This window comes from Pipistrellus kuhlii, unplaced genomic scaffold (genome assembly GCF_014108245.1).
Source record: "Pipistrellus kuhlii isolate mPipKuh1 unplaced genomic scaffold, mPipKuh1.p scaffold_m20_p_11, whole genome shotgun sequence".
NCBI classification, from domain to species: domain Eukaryota; kingdom Metazoa; phylum Chordata; class Mammalia; order Chiroptera; family Vespertilionidae; genus Pipistrellus; species Pipistrellus kuhlii.
The window spans coordinates 45,791,514-45,807,000 of NW_023425416.1; the positions used below are offsets into that span (position 1 = coordinate 45,791,514).

The following is a 15,487-nucleotide window of genomic DNA, read 5'->3' on the forward strand; positions in this document are numbered from 1 at the left end:
GTAAGTAGCGGGGTGTTCGTGCTTTCCCATAGAAAATGTGACATACAGACGCCCCCAACGCTGACCCACCTGGGGGCTCCTCTCTGGCTCTCTGAGAAGCCAGAGTGAGCCGTATTGCTGTGCAGGAAGGCCCTCCACGTGGCTTGGTCTGTGGCCGGGCCGGGGTAGGGATGCTCTGGGGGGAGAGCCCCCTGACCTGGTCCTCTCTTCCCTTGTCCGCCCGCCACAGCGAGATGAAGCAGAAGCTGGACGAGGAGGGCAGCAAGTGCAGCATCCTCTCCAAGCACCGCAAGTTCGTGGAGCACTGCTGCATGCGCTGCTGCTCGCCCTTCACCTTCCTCGTCAACACCAAGCGCCGCTGCGGGGACTGCGCCTTCAACGTCTGCAAGAGCTGCTGCGCCTACCAGAAGCGCGAGAAGGTGTGGCTCTGCTCCGTCTGCCAGCAAGCCAGGTGAGTGGCCGGGCGGGCCCCGGGGGCCTCGTCTGGCACCGCCCATCTTCCTTCAGCCAGGTAGGGCGAGCAGCGATGGACGGGCACACAGTCCTGCGAGCAGTAGGTTACCCAGGTGAGGGGCCGCAAGGGTACTGTGTGAGCTGATATCACAGAGCGGACCACATTTCTCAACTTTCATTCATTCATTCATTCCACAAGTACGTGTGGGAGTCTTAGGAACGATGCGGAACCCAGAAACCATGATTTGAGCGCCATTCCAGTTTTTCTATGTTATTCAAGTTCATGGTCAGAACCTGTCCGCTTTCGGGGAGAGGGGCGGTGTTTGAAATGCATGAACGTTGCAGTGCTGCACCCAGCTGGTTGGGTGTGTCGCGCACAGCACTTGGCTCAAATGTCCGTGAGGGCACCACTGTGCTGCCCAACCCGTGGTGGGAGCCTCACGGACAGGGACTGTCCCTGTCTTACTCAGCTCCATGTGTAGCACCGTACATAGCCTGACATGTAAAAGGCACCCACATCTTCGGGCCTGAATACTAGGCCAGGGCAGTGTTCGATAGTAGACAAATGCAGGGTATGAAGGAGGTTTTGGGAATTTTAATGACCCTGGTGGTCATTAAAGAGAAAAGGATCCAGAGTGTTGGAGTGTCCTGAAGAGGTTTCATGAAGAGGAGGGGACCCTGGGTGGAGCTCAGAGAGGAGGAACCACAGGGCATTCTTGGACAAGGGGTGGCATGAACAGAGACCACAGCTCCCCGGGGTATGGGGAAGGCCTGGAGCAGACCCTTGCAGAGGCATGGAGAGTTGGTCAATTTGTGTGAAGAATCGGGGTTCGTTCCTCAGGGGGTTATGAAATCATTGAAAGTAGCAGTTGAAAATCATCAGAATAGCAGTTTTTAAGATACTCTGTTCTTTCCTGTCCTTCAATATACCCACCCCCACCCCACACAGAGGACATAGCAGTACTGACATAATTTTGTTTCTTTTGGTTTTTCTCTGTTCCTCTCCTCTGTGGCTCAAAAAAATCTCCAAATGTACTAAGCAGCCAATAGCCGTAAGCATACAGTCACATCTTCTCCACCCCACATCCACCCTGAGTCACATGAGTTTATTTATTATCAGTTACAATTAAGTGACACATCGCTGTCACGAAAGGGCAGGATTGCTGAGTGACGGGTGCACGAACTCAGGCACATCACTTACAAATGGAAGAACGTGGCCCCAGAAGCCAGCCTTCTGATTCCCATCCTGTGCTGCTTTCTTCCCAGAAGGCTGTCTCAAGGAGCAGCCAGATATTGAAAAACAAGTTGTCAAAGGACAGCACATGGCTCCTGAGGCTGCATTTTAAATGTCCGCTTCACATTCCTATAATTTCCTGAGGAGGCAGGAGGCTCGGGGAATCCTGCGGAATAGTCCTGTGTTATTTCAGTGTAAACACTCCGCGGCAGTTCCCCGAGTCTCAGAGGCGGACACTGGAACATAATGGACCACACACAGCAGGATGCCTGGAAAGACATCCAAAACACGAATGTACATTTGTTCCGATTATTCTAAGAAAAGGGATGGTCATCGAGGGGTCTTCCATGTTCCGCATGTCTAGCGTAGCTAGGACACACCAAGGTGGTTTAATCGGAATTGGCAGAAAGAAGTTGCTGAGGAGAAGCTGGAATTTTGCTCTTTTCATCTTGAATGATGTCTGGTGGGGGCATCTCAGGAGTCTTGGGATTATTATTGTATTTTCTGAAATCAAAGGGGACGGGAAATTTGAGCTCATTTCTGGTTTTTCAGTTATTCAAGTTCATCATCAGAACCTAAGAAAGAAGTTCCTAGGATACATGTGGTAGGTTTTTGCTTCTGGACATTTCTCTTGAAACTGATAGAGAAGAATGTCCAGGTCAGAGTACCTCAGTCTGACCGGTTTTTACACTTTGCAGGATGTCTCAGAAAAGTCCATTTGATGTGTATAGTAACAAGCTGCCCAACCCCAGCATTACACGAGCATCTAAGGCATATTTTGACTTGAATCAAGTATGGAAATTTCCAGATAAATAACTTTAAAAACATTCACAGTTTTTTAAACAAAACAACAACAACAACACAGTTTACAACAGATGGTTTAGACTTTAAATACTGATCTTCTGTAGAAAAAACCGGTGTCATGCTGGGGGATTGTGTTATGGGGCACTCCGTACCGCCATCCACTGTGTCCGTCAGACTCTCTGCCCCTCGTGCAATCTGCAATTCGCCTCTTGCTTTAGAAGTGATTTACTTCAGGTTTCAGTCTTTGGGACGTCCTCTGAGCATATTCATATCCAAGCAGTTGGATTTAAAACATTGTATACGTCAGATTCCACAAAGAACCCATTGTGCGTGTGCATGTGCGTGTGCGTGTGCATGTGCATGTGCGTGTGCGTGTGCGTGTGCAGTCTCAATGAAACGGTAGAGAGCGGCTCTGAGAAGGTGCAGAGATGACCATTTTAGTGAGGTCACTTTCAGAACCAAGTTCCCTCCCCACAGCCCACGATGTGCTTTTCCTTTCCCAGGAGAATCAATCCCATGTTTGCTGCATTGATTTCATCTCTAGCGGTTTATCCCATGGCTACCATATGCATGGTTTTTGAGATACCGTGGAACCATGAATAATTATAATAATAAAAATGTTTGTCCACAAATAACTAAGGAGCGAGGAGTTGAGGGTAGATGTTCCTGGGATAATATTAACAAGTTGCATCAGAAGTAAGTAACTGTGTGAGGCCCCGGGGCCTGCCTCTGTGTAGCTCTAACTGAGAGACTTGCATTGGAAACGTGGGGTTCATCAGGGAGGATCCAGGGCCTAGTCACTGTCACTGCAGCTTTCTTCCTTTCCATCTCAATGAAAAAGAGCCATATGTCTTAGTGTTCTGTTTGGTTATTTATCAAAGAACTTTTATTTTAAATGAAAATTTCCTTTTCACAGTCATTGCTGAAATTATGATCAATTCTTTTGCTCTATATGTTTTGCATTAAAATGGGTTTCTGTTGTTAGTGTCAGTTTAAAATTTTTAAGCTGGGGGAATTAACAAACGCATGAATTTATTATGGAATGAATGATGGATTACTTTTTTTAAAAAGTGTATTTTTATTGATTTTTAGAGAGAAAGGAGGTAGAGGGATAGAAATATCAATGAGAGAGGAAGATATCAATTGGCTGCCTCCTGCAAGGCCCCCACCAGGGATTGAGCCCACAACTCCAGGCACGTGCCTTGACTGGGAATTGAACTGGTGACCTCTTGGTTCCTGGGTTGATGCTCAACTGCTGAGCCACATCAGCAGGCTGTTTTTGTGTGTGTTTTTAAAAAGTATATTTTTATTGATTTCAAAGAGGAAGGGAGAGGGAGAGAGAGATAGAAACATCGAAGATGAGAGAGAATCATTTATTGGCTGTCTCCTGCACACCCCCTACTGAGGATCAAGCCCGCACCCTGAGCATGTGCCTTTGCCCGGAATTGAATTTGGGACCTTTCAGTCTGCAGGCCCACATTCTATCCACTGAACCAAACCAGTTAGGGCTGGATGACTTATTTTAGAAGTTATAGAATCAATGGGATATTACTGAATCATCCCCTTTGTCATTTTTTTTTGTTATACATAAATTTATGTTCTTGACCACTTACTATACATATTCTTTCAAACACTGTGTAAGTAAGCACATGTGGTAGTTGCATTTTGAGGTCTTTTGCAGGAAATGAAACCTTCAGAGTGAGCTCAGCCCATACATCTCAACCATTATTATTTCGGGTCAAATGGATTCAAGAACAATGTCTCTAATTCCCTTGGGAACAAACTGTCTTTCTAGTTCTTTGCTTTATTATAAAAATGGTTCTCTCTGATTTTTATCATTTTGTGCTATTACCTTTAACACAGACCGGTTTGGGAGATTGTTTTCAGGGAATGAGAGAAAAAAATGATTCTTGGAACTGAAATCAAAACACATCTCCTCATTATGCCTGTGTCATTCGCTTTGGTTTTTCTGAGACAACTTAAGACTTCATTTCTTTCCTCTTGGAGTTGGAATCTTGGATATCTGATCACTTATCTCTTGGTATTCACACAGCCCACATGATTCACAAATTTGTATACTGCCCTTTTGGTATAAACTTCACAATATGTTTTAGAGATACCCAATGGGTGTGCAATATCTCTAAAGAGATTTAACATTTAAAAATGATCACTATTGGATAAGGACACTTACAGGTTAACAAATATATAGGAAAATATTGAACCTCACTAAAAAGCAAGTTTGTGCTTCATGTAGTATATTTTCCTCATCGGTAATTTTTTTTCTTTACTCATCACACAGATTGAAAAAGGCCTTCTCATTGCTGGTGAAGTCTAAGTGGCCATAACCTTTTAACAAACAAGTATCAAGAGCCTGTAGCATGTCCACACCCTTTTACTCTATAATTTCATTTTTGAAAACCTATACCTAAAAAGGAAACAAATTATTTTTTAAGTGCTGTACAAAAATGGGTGAATTATTTGTAATATAAAAAAGACGGATGAATCTCAGAGGGAAAGCAGGCATGAGGGTGGGAAGAGAGATTAACCAAAGAACTTATATTCATACTAGAGGTCCAGTGCATGACATTCGTGCACTGGGGGAGGAAGGGTTCACCTCAGCCCGGCCTGTACCCTTTATCAGTCCAGGAGCCCTCAGGGGGTGTCTGACTGATGGCTTGAGCCTAAGCCGTCAGTCAGATATTCTTAGCGCTGCTACGGAGGTGGGAGAGGCTCCTGCCACCAAGGTTGTGCTCATCAGCCATCAGCTGTTTATGGCTTAGTGGCGGCACTCCTCCTGTGGGAGAGCATTGCCTACCAGGAGGCAACTCCTGCATTGAGAGTCTGCCCCCTGGTGGTCAGTGCACATCATAGTCCTTGCACCGTTTGGTTGATTTGTATATTACCCTGTTATTATATAGGAATATGCATAACCCATGGACACAGACAATAGTGTGGTGAAGGCCTGGGAGAGGGTGGGAGTGAGGTGGAGGGGGTCAGTGGGAAAAGGGACATCCCTAATACTTTCAACAATAAATATTTTTAAAAATCAATAAAGATGCATTTTTTAAAAATGTGTTTTTATTGATTTCACAGAGGAAGGGAGAGGGAGAGAGAGAGAGAAACATCAATGATGAGAGAGAATCACTGATGGGCTGCCTCCTGCATGCCCCACACTGAGGATTGAGCCTGCAACCCAGGCATGTGCCCTGACCGGGAATTGAACTTCGACCTGCTGGTTCCTAGGTCAACGCTCAATCACCGAGCCACACCGTATGTAATAAAGTAAAGTCTTTTAAAAAGAGAAAAATAATCTAAATGCCCAACAATAGAACAGTGGATGTAAAGTAGGGTACATTCAACTCAACTGAATGTGATGAGACCTTTAAAATAATGTGTGTGTTGGGTTAACGTGGATGAATCCTTACTTTAAACTGTTAGATTTAAAACTGCAATACAAAATGCACATGTAATATAATTACTATGTAATCAAGAAAATATAGGAAAAGGACTGAAAGGAAATTAACAATCAGTGCTGTTTACAGTAATTAGGAAGTGGACTTATGGGTACTATTTTTCTTCTCTAATTTCCATTTTGTTTTCAAGTTTTTCCCATTTTGGACATGTGCTTTTATAATCTGGTACAAATAAGATTAAAATAAAACATCTAAGATTTGTTCCTTTCCTCCTCATCCCAAAATCCCCTCCTGCATCACCCAGTGTTGCTGTCCCCCAACCACCCCACTTTACACCAGCGTTAAAATCATCCAGTTTCCTAGGAAAAATGGAGCCATTGAAGGGGACTTGTATTTTGAAGAGATAGTTAATGGGCAATTTCCATTATTGATCTGTCTGTAGCAGATCTCCATAGAGACTGTGACTGCAGTACTCAGTCTAATCATTGTCAGAGTGACCTGAGTCATGAGGCAGCTGGAGATTCTTTAAAATTGAAATTGCCCGCAGTGAAAGCTAAGCATCTATTTTCCATTCACCAATTCTTTACTATCAATAGATTAAACAACAAATGAATATATCAAGAGTGCCTGCTATGGACATGGGATTGAATTTGCCTTTTCAGACGAGTTATTTCCTCTAATCTTTATTTTTATTTTTATTTTTATTTTTTTAAATATATTTTTATTGATTTTTTACAGAGAGGAAGGGAGAGAGATAGAGAGCTAGAAATGTCGATGAGAGAGAAACATCAACCAGCTGCCTCCTGCACACCCCCCACCGGGGATGTGCCCGCAACCAATGTACATGCCCTTGACTGGATCGAACCCGGGACCTTTCAGTCCGCAGACCGACGCTCTACCACTGAGCCAAACCGGCTTGGGCTCCTCTAATCTTTATAAGAACTCTGTCAGGGGCAAGAGATTAGCTCCATTTTTGAGCCTTGAAACTCTGAAACTCCAATAGACTATGTGGCTAGTCAGGGTCATCTTGTTAAGTCTCAGTTTCAGGAGTCTTCTTACCATCAGGAATATAGCCTGGGCCCCTAGGCCCCTGACCTTCAGCTGCCCCACAGGCCTCCTCGCTCAGCCAGCTACCCGGGCCCAGAAGCCCAGCGAGAACTTTCTTTGTTGTCCATCCTCCCGTCTTCCCCGTCCCAGCTTCTATGAGCACGTGCTCTCCTTTCCTGGATGAATATGGCCATTGTCCCAGCTGTCGGAGTGGCAAGCTTTATTTAGAGAGAATTTTATATAACAGCCGCTTACATAACACTGTGTGCTAGGCAGTGCTCTAGGAGTCTTATAAATATTAACTCTTCAATATTCACCATGAAACGATGAAGTTGATACTGTTATGATCCCCATTTTACATATAGGGAAACTGAAGCATGAAGACGGGAAAGAACTTGGCCTGAATGGATTCATCTTCATGAAACATGTTTGGTTCAGTCGATGGGACAGGGTTGGAAAGCTTGCTGCCGTGACAGCTGGGACAACGGCCATATTCACCCAGGACAGGAGAGCATGAGCTGAGAACCTGGGGCGAGGAGGACCGGGAGGACAGAGAGAAAGGAAGTGGTCGCAGCACATCATTTCAGGAGGAGAGCGTCCTGAAACCAGTCTGTCCACGTGGTATGTTGGAAATAGCAGACCCTGGAATTGCTTAGTTCCAATCCACCACGCTCTGTGCGAAGGGTAGGGATGATAATGCCCACCTCTTGGAATTGTTTTGAGAATAAATTGAGGGAACCTGCTTCAGTGCCTGATAGGTGTTTAGTGAACAGCGGTTACTGTGAAAACTGTGATTGTTGATCCTGGCTGGTTTGGCTCAGTGGATAGAGCATCAGCCTGTGGACTGAAGAGTCCCGGGTTCGATTCCAGCCAAGGGCACATGCCTGGGTTGCAGGCTCAGTCCCCAGTGGGGGATATGCAGGAAGCAGCTGGTCAATGATTCTCTCTCATCATTGATGTTTCTCTCTCTCTCTCCCTCTCCTTTCCTCTCTGAAATCAATAAAGAAATACATTTTTTTTAAAAACAACAAAAAACTGTGTTTGTTGTTGATGTCATGGTCACAGCATTGCTGGTTCTCTAGGGACCCTAAAGAGCAGTGCCCTTTGCTTGTGGAGCACACTTGTATCGACCCCCCAGACCCACTCCCACCCCTCATCTTCTCTCCTCCCTCCCCCATGCCTGCCTCCTTATCCCCCGGATTCTGGCAAGCTCTGTGTGCACAGGAAGAGCCCCAGTTAAGATTTCAGAAAAGCCTAAGCAAAGGCTGCCTCGAGCCAGTAACCTTCAGGTTTTCCACCCAAACAGGCTTGTTACTGCGATTGCATTTTGGGGCTAAGGCAACTTGGTCTTTCAAGGGGACTGGAGTTTACAGGGGGAAAATGATCGAAAAGTATAACACAGCAGAGCCTTTGAGTGGAACGAAATGGCTGTGAACAGCTCTGCGTGGTAACCTAGGCAGATCCCGTGTGTCCTCTGCTCATTAGCGAGGAGAAAGACGTTGACCAATGACCAGTGGTACCAAGAGCCTTAGGAACTCCCAGCAAGTCCTTCTCAGGGGCCACAAGGCTCCTCTCAGCCATCTCTACCCCATAATCCATACCTCTCCTAGCACGGTGGTGTGCACATGGAGTGATGGTGCCTAAAATATGGGGTGATCAAAAAGGGGGTGATCTCCTACCCTGGAGTCTTGTGTTGATGGGGAGCCCAGAATTTCCTGTTGGCAGCATCTCCCAGAGAAAGGGGTAGGATTGGTGGTCTCTTGAAGTCCTTTCCACCTGACATTCGTTCGCCTCACCCATGTGGTCTACACCGGACCTCAGGATATTCTCAAAAAGGTTACTGTAAAGAAAAAGAGAAGATGCGGATCACTTAGCAATGCCTAGACCCATAGCTGGTAGCTGTTATTATGTTGTTTTCCTCCCAAGGTGGTTAAATAGCTTTTTCCTTTTCTTTATGAAATATTCAGCACAGTGTTATTGCCGTTGAGCATGAAAGCATTTTCTCAATTTGTAATGCCTCTTTTTTTTTTTATAGCACAGCAAGAATAATTTAATTTTGATAATGAATTCTATAGTTTCTTCCCCAGCATTGACCCAAGGCAGTTAAAGATACTGCCGCTCGGGGATCAACAAACGAGACGTGTGCATCTTCTGAAAGATTTCCCAGAATCGCTCAGTGAATGTGTGAGGATATTAGGAAGCAAATAATCATTTAATAACCCTAAGTGTGTGTAACTTTACATTTTAGTGCTCATAAGCTCATATGCATTAGAAAAAGGCGTACAACCGAAGACTGAAAGGTCCCAGGTTCGATTCCGGTCAAGGGCATGTACATTGGTTGCCGGCACATCCCCAGTAGGGGGTGTGCAAGAGGCAGCTGGTCGATGTCTCTCTCTCATTGACATTTCTAGCTCTCTATCTCTCTCCCTTCCTCTCTGTAAAAAATCAATAAAGTATCTAAAAAAAAAAAAAAAAAAAAAAAAAAAAAAAAAAAAAAAAAAGGCGTACAATAGACCAGCTTCAGTACTGATGTCAGGTAAAAATATTGGTACTCTACCACATTATACATTTCGTATTTTTTCTCTTCTCCCATTATCAGAGGATTCATTTTTATTTTTTTCTTGATTTGTCATAAACCTGAATGGTGGTAGAAGTGTTCTATTGACGAGTACTTGACTTTCTTAAACTCACTGTGTCCTTTAATCTAGAATTAAGATCTTCCTTTATTTGGGGAAAACCTTTTTCTATTATAACAAATCTTCAACTTGAGTGTGCATCAGAATCACCTAGAGAGCTTGTTAAGACAAATTGCTCTGCCTTACCCTAGAGCAGTGGTCGGCAAACTCATCAGTCAACAGAGCCCAATATCAACAGTACAATGGTTGAAATTTCTTTTGAGAGCCAAACTTTTTAAACTTCTACTAACACCACTTCTTCAAAATAGACTCGCCCAGGCTGTGGTATTTTGTGGTAGAGACACTCAAGGCGCCAAAGAGCCTCATGCATGTGGCTCACGAGCCGCAGTTTGCCGACCACAGCCCTAGAGTATCTGGTTTTAGTAGATTTTGGAAGGGCCTCTAAAATTTGTATTTCTAAGAAACTCCCAGGCGGTGATGTTAGGCCGAGTATATCACGGTGAGAGCCAGAACCACTGCTCTAACATACCATCACACATTGGTTTTCTCTTGCTCTGACGTTACTCTTTTTCAAGGACCCCAGCTTTATGAACAGTGGGGTACATCTTTTCATCGCCATCATGTTATCTCCAGTCCCCTCTAGCTCCTCTTCAATTTGCTTTCTTTTCTCCAGCCTGTCCTCTATGTCCTGTGGGCACAAAGGGGCCACATGCTCACCTGACCACTCAGGGGAGGCCTGTGTGGTGGTCTTGCAAACTCAGAGACTTAAAGGATGCTCTGGAATGATAGCTTCTTAACTAAAAGCAGTTATGGTGGGTAGTCAGGTCCTAAGCTGGTATCCTCCCTGACCAAGGTCAATCTTTACCTTACCTGAGCCTGTCTGTTGTCTTTTTGCATCTACAATAACATATCATTGGAAAGTCGAAGTCATTTCCCTTTTCCGGACCCCTGGCAGCACAATCCCCTCATTGTTACTGAGTTCATCGTTGACTGTGAACTGTCCACACCCACCTGAGTAAAAGAAGTGTGTGTCTATCATTTCACCTCTTACCCAATCCCAGAGGTTTCCCTGCTTTGCTTTCTCCCGCCTCCCTCATCTGTCACCAGTGGGGTCCATGTAACCCACTTACATCTCCTCCTTTGATTGTAATGTATAAAATAAGGTGCAAACCTGCAATTTTCTGGAGCATTATCTCAATCCATTAAGATTGTGCTTCTCAGCATTTGTCGACAGTTTGGCTCAAAACACTTACAGACAGTTCTTCCCAGTTGTGAATGATTCTTACATTGACATCCTTGACGGGGCTCTCATCAATGTCCCTTCTCTTTGCCACCACTCCTGTGAATTTCTGTCATGTGCTTTTGGTTTCATTTCTTTCCTGAATTCTGCTGTCTCACTCTTTAACTATTTCTGTTGTTTCCTATTCTCTTCTTTGGAACTTTTTTTTTTCTGGTCTGAATGTTTTATCTGGCTATTGTGTATAATGTTCTTGTTTTGTCTTCTTTTATGTCTTGAAGTGCCTTTATGAACATTATGTGGTGGTTTCTTGGAAGTATTTCACGTTTTTGAGTGGAGGAGAGCATTCTTCCTGGATCCACCCTTTTTGGAATATTTATGTGGCAAGGGAACCTTAAAAAAAAAAATCCAAAGAGAACAGCAGTTCACCTGAAATTTAGGTCTGACAGAACACTTTTTCAAGTGCTCACAACAACTTGCGCACACTTACAGCGAGCCTTGCATCCACTGTGTGTGTGTGTGTGTGTGTGTGTGTGTACATGAGTTGTCCACATTTACTTTTGGACAACTAGCTGTCTAAGAGCAGAGTCTTGAGAGACTAGCTGTCTAAGAGCAGAGTCTCCTTGGAAGCTTGCCTACACTTTCTCCTGATCCTGCCATAGTGACTGCTTGCTCCTTTCCAATGTGGCTCCCTTTTCCAGCTGCCCCTATCCTGCCAATCACGCCATAAAACATGTTGGGAGGCTCTCCTTTCCCACAGGTACCTCAGCCTTGCTGGGAATCCTACTGCCCTCCGGTGCCTGGGGGCCAGCCATCTTTCAGTACATGGGACAGTCACAGGCCAAGAAGACCTGCTCCCTCCAAAGAACCAGGAGGGTCCTTCTGAGCAGCAGCAGTGCACTGTGCTGAGCAGGTTTCCCCTAAGTAGGAAGAGAGTGAGAGGGAGGGCGTCAGGCTGGCTATTGCACTCAGAAGGAAGGATAGGCCCGCTTCTATTCAGAGAGACCCAGTTGGGTCCGCCACTGTTGTGAAGGGAGCTAGTCCATATGAAACCCAATTTTCTTTTTCCTCTTCCTGATGCGCCCTAGACACCCTGAAACGTGGCCTCAGAGGCAGTGATAACAGCACCAGCGTTGACATTTATGGAGAGCTCATCAGAAGCCAGGCATGGCGAATAAGTCACCTGTGACCCTCTCTCCTGAATGGAATTACCTTCATGTCTACATATTATCATCCGTATAAACCCATATTTTACATGGTGATCATCATGGTAATACCTACTCTTTCTATATGATTTTACTTAAATGCATCCATTCTTATCCATACTTCTATATAATATTCATCATTTAATGCCTATCTAATAGTCTATCATGATATGGTGCCATGATTTATTAACCCATTTTTATAATTTTAAACATTCATATTTCTTTTCTTAATTTTATTTTGCACCTGCAGATAGTGCTCCCATGAACATTTTTATGCAGATGTCCTTCTGCGTCTGGTTATTTTCCTAAGAAAATTTCCAGGAGTAGAATTCTTGGCTCAAAGTCTGTGCTTGTATTTTTGACTCTCCTGAAAGAGTGCCACGTTGCTTTCTCACAGAAGTGTATGATCTCATTCCGCATCAGCCATAAACATCCAGCTCAGCACGAATGCCAGTGTCAGGTTCGCTCATTTTTTAAAATGTTCACTGCATTGCTGAGAATAAAACAGTTTTGCTGTAGGAGAGTGAAAATATGCCAGTGATTTTTTAATGTTTTCCTCCGGCTTCTTTAAAAGAGTCTATTAACCTCTTGAGATGATTGAGGACGTAGTGTCAGATTCGTGACGCTAAAACATGGGTTGCTACTGAGCATTGTATAGAATTTTCTCCCAGCAAGTTTATTTAGCCTTGAAAGCCAAAAAATAGCTCTGCACAAAACACCATAATTCATTCATCATTTCACCCCCTTGGGAAGCTATGAAATGGAATCACGCACAGATCGATCAAGGACAAGGCATTCAAGTTACGCATAGGACAAAGGAAAAGATCCCCCAGGCTTAGCCCCTGTGGTTGGCAGCGATTCACTGAGGCAAGTGATAAGCAAAAGGAAAATATACATTTTCTCTGGCTTTAGTTCCAAACCCTTTGCTGTGTGTGTGTGTGGGGGGGGGGGGGGGTGTTAGTGTTTTAGCATGTGATGGTTACGCTATCATGTGTAGACAACCATTTAGACTTGTGTTGCCCATGGAAGGATGGCATGTTCGTTTCCACTGGACACTGTCAGGAAGGCTGCAAATGCATCAAACCTTGGCAGATGCTCTATTTGGAAATACTGTGTTTGGTGTCACCACCTGCAAAACCCGGGCACGGCCATTTTACCCACCCCCGTGTCATTAAAAAAAAAAAAATTGAAAAGCAAATCCTGCCTTGTCCTGTATATCTAAATATATAATAATAAGTCCTGCTTTTCTAAATAGAATGAGTATATTGGTAGTTGGTACTCATAGGACAAATGATTAAAGAGGACAAGTGGATTGAATAACATGGCTCCTTTGGAAGAGCAAAAGTTGTCACTCATTTCAGGGGTGCACCTGGATATCTCTTCTCCCCCATATTCTGGCAATGACTGCACCGATGCCACACACACTACCCACTTTTTATCTTTATCACCATTACATGTGTTACCCTTCAGGTACTTTTCGTTTGCTCATTTCATCAAAGAAAAAATTAATAACACATTTCAGTTTAACCTACCTCCAGGCCAAATCTCACAAGGTATATATTATTTTACTTTTTAAAATTGTGGTCAAATATATGTAACACAAACCTTGCCATTTTAACTATTATAACTATACAAGAAGCCTGATGCATGAAGATTCATGCAAGAATGGGTCTTCCTTCCCCTGGCTGCCAGCAGTGCCTTTGCTCTGGCCAGAGCTACCTTTCCATCTTCGCATGATGCCCAGAGGCTTGGAGCAACTGGGGTGGTGCAGAATGCCTGCGTCGTTGCCATGGTGATGATACAAGTGTCCCACCCTGCCCCCAGCTGTTCAATGCCTGTGTATGCAAATTAAGCTTACATCTTTGTTGGGTTAATTTGCATACTCGCTCCTGATTGGCTGGTGGGCATGGTGAAGGTATGGTCAATTAACATCTTACTCTTTTATTAGGAAGATAGCTCTGAGGCATTAAGTACATTCATGCTGTGCCTATCATTCTTTTTAGGTAATCTGCCTATATACACTGAGTGGCCAGATTATTCTGATCTCTGAATGCATAATAATCTGGCCACTCAGTGTATTTATACCTCAAATGGGTATCAAAAGTATTCTAGACTTCTGCTGGAGATCAACCATCTATTTGCCCTGAGCTTTCTATCAGCTGGTACAAAGGGGAAAACTGATCAGGTGCACAATTTACAGTATCTTTGATATCAAATAAATGAGGTACTGAAGAGAAGCACACTGAGTGGCCAGTTTATTATACGTTCAGAAATCATAATAATCTGGCCACTCAGTATATATATTTAATTTGTTTCAGAGAAGAAGGGAGAGGGAGAGCTAGAAACATCAGTGGTGAGAGAATCATTGATCAGCTGCTTCCTATACACCCCACACTGGGGATCAAGCCCACAACCTGGACATGTGCCCTGACCAGGAATTAAATATGACCTCCTGGTTCATAGGTCAATGCTCAACCACTGAGCCACACCTGCTAGGCTGCCCTTTTTTACTCTAAATGCTTTTAAGATTTTCCCATTTTTTATTTTCTTCAGTTTTACTAAAATATATCTATGCATGAGTTTTAAAATGTTTCTTATGCATCATTGGACTGTTTGAATCAGTATATTGGGATGTCTTTCATTGGTTCTGGGAAATTAGCCATTTTTCCTGGGTCAGCCACCAATAACAACTATATACTGGGAAAGACATCAAAGAATATTTTGGAATATCTAGGGTGGTAAATCTTGTTGACTAGTTATAATACCGTGTTTCCCCGAAAATAAGACCTATTTACAGGTTTCCTTCTGAGTGAAATATAAGGCATCCCCCAAAAATAAGACCCTCCTCCCCCCCAGGCTCTGTCTCAGAATGCTATTGCTAAACATGAGAGATTTGGTCCACTGATTCTGAAAGAAATGGAGTCACAAGAAATTCACCAGGAAATTCAGGAATTGGATTGTTATGATAATGTTCCAGAAGATGATGACATGATTGTCATTGAATAAATGAGTCAATTCTTGATACTGTAGGATTCACAGTTTGTTTGGTTTGTGTTGACAACTACCATACTACCGTACCTTATACAGGCAATAAATTTCCTTTATTTTCATTTAACAATACATGTGTACCGTATTCTTCTTCATGGAAAAATAAGACATCCCCTGAAAATAAGACCTAGCGCATCTTTGGGAGCAAAAATTAATATAAGACACTGTCTCACTTTCGGGGAAACAGGGTATAAGCCCTCCTTTATAATGCAATCAGGACTCACGAGTTTGTCAATCTCAGGGGAATGATCCTATTGAAGTATGCGTGTCTTAAACCTTTTAAAACTTAAAACGTATAAATATACATTTATTCAGTAATACTTCAATAGAGGACTAAGGTATGTTTCTTGATTGTGGATGTGGTGGGATTACATATAAATTCCAATATCAGCTTCTTTAGTTTAGAGCAA

General features: G+C 43.6%; 1 protein-coding gene across 1 annotated transcript in view; it reads left to right on the forward strand.

Annotated features, from left to right (window-relative positions):
• Positions 1-15,487, forward strand: part of LOC118715513 (myosin VIIA and Rab interacting protein) — a 137,875-nt gene that overhangs the window by 58,243 nt on the left and 64,145 nt on the right. Inside the window, exon 3 of the mRNA XM_036431940.2 lies at positions 230-451. Coding sequence (XP_036287833.1) covers positions 230-451 — 222 coding nt within the window. The remainder of the gene's footprint in view (positions 1-229; positions 452-15,487) is intronic.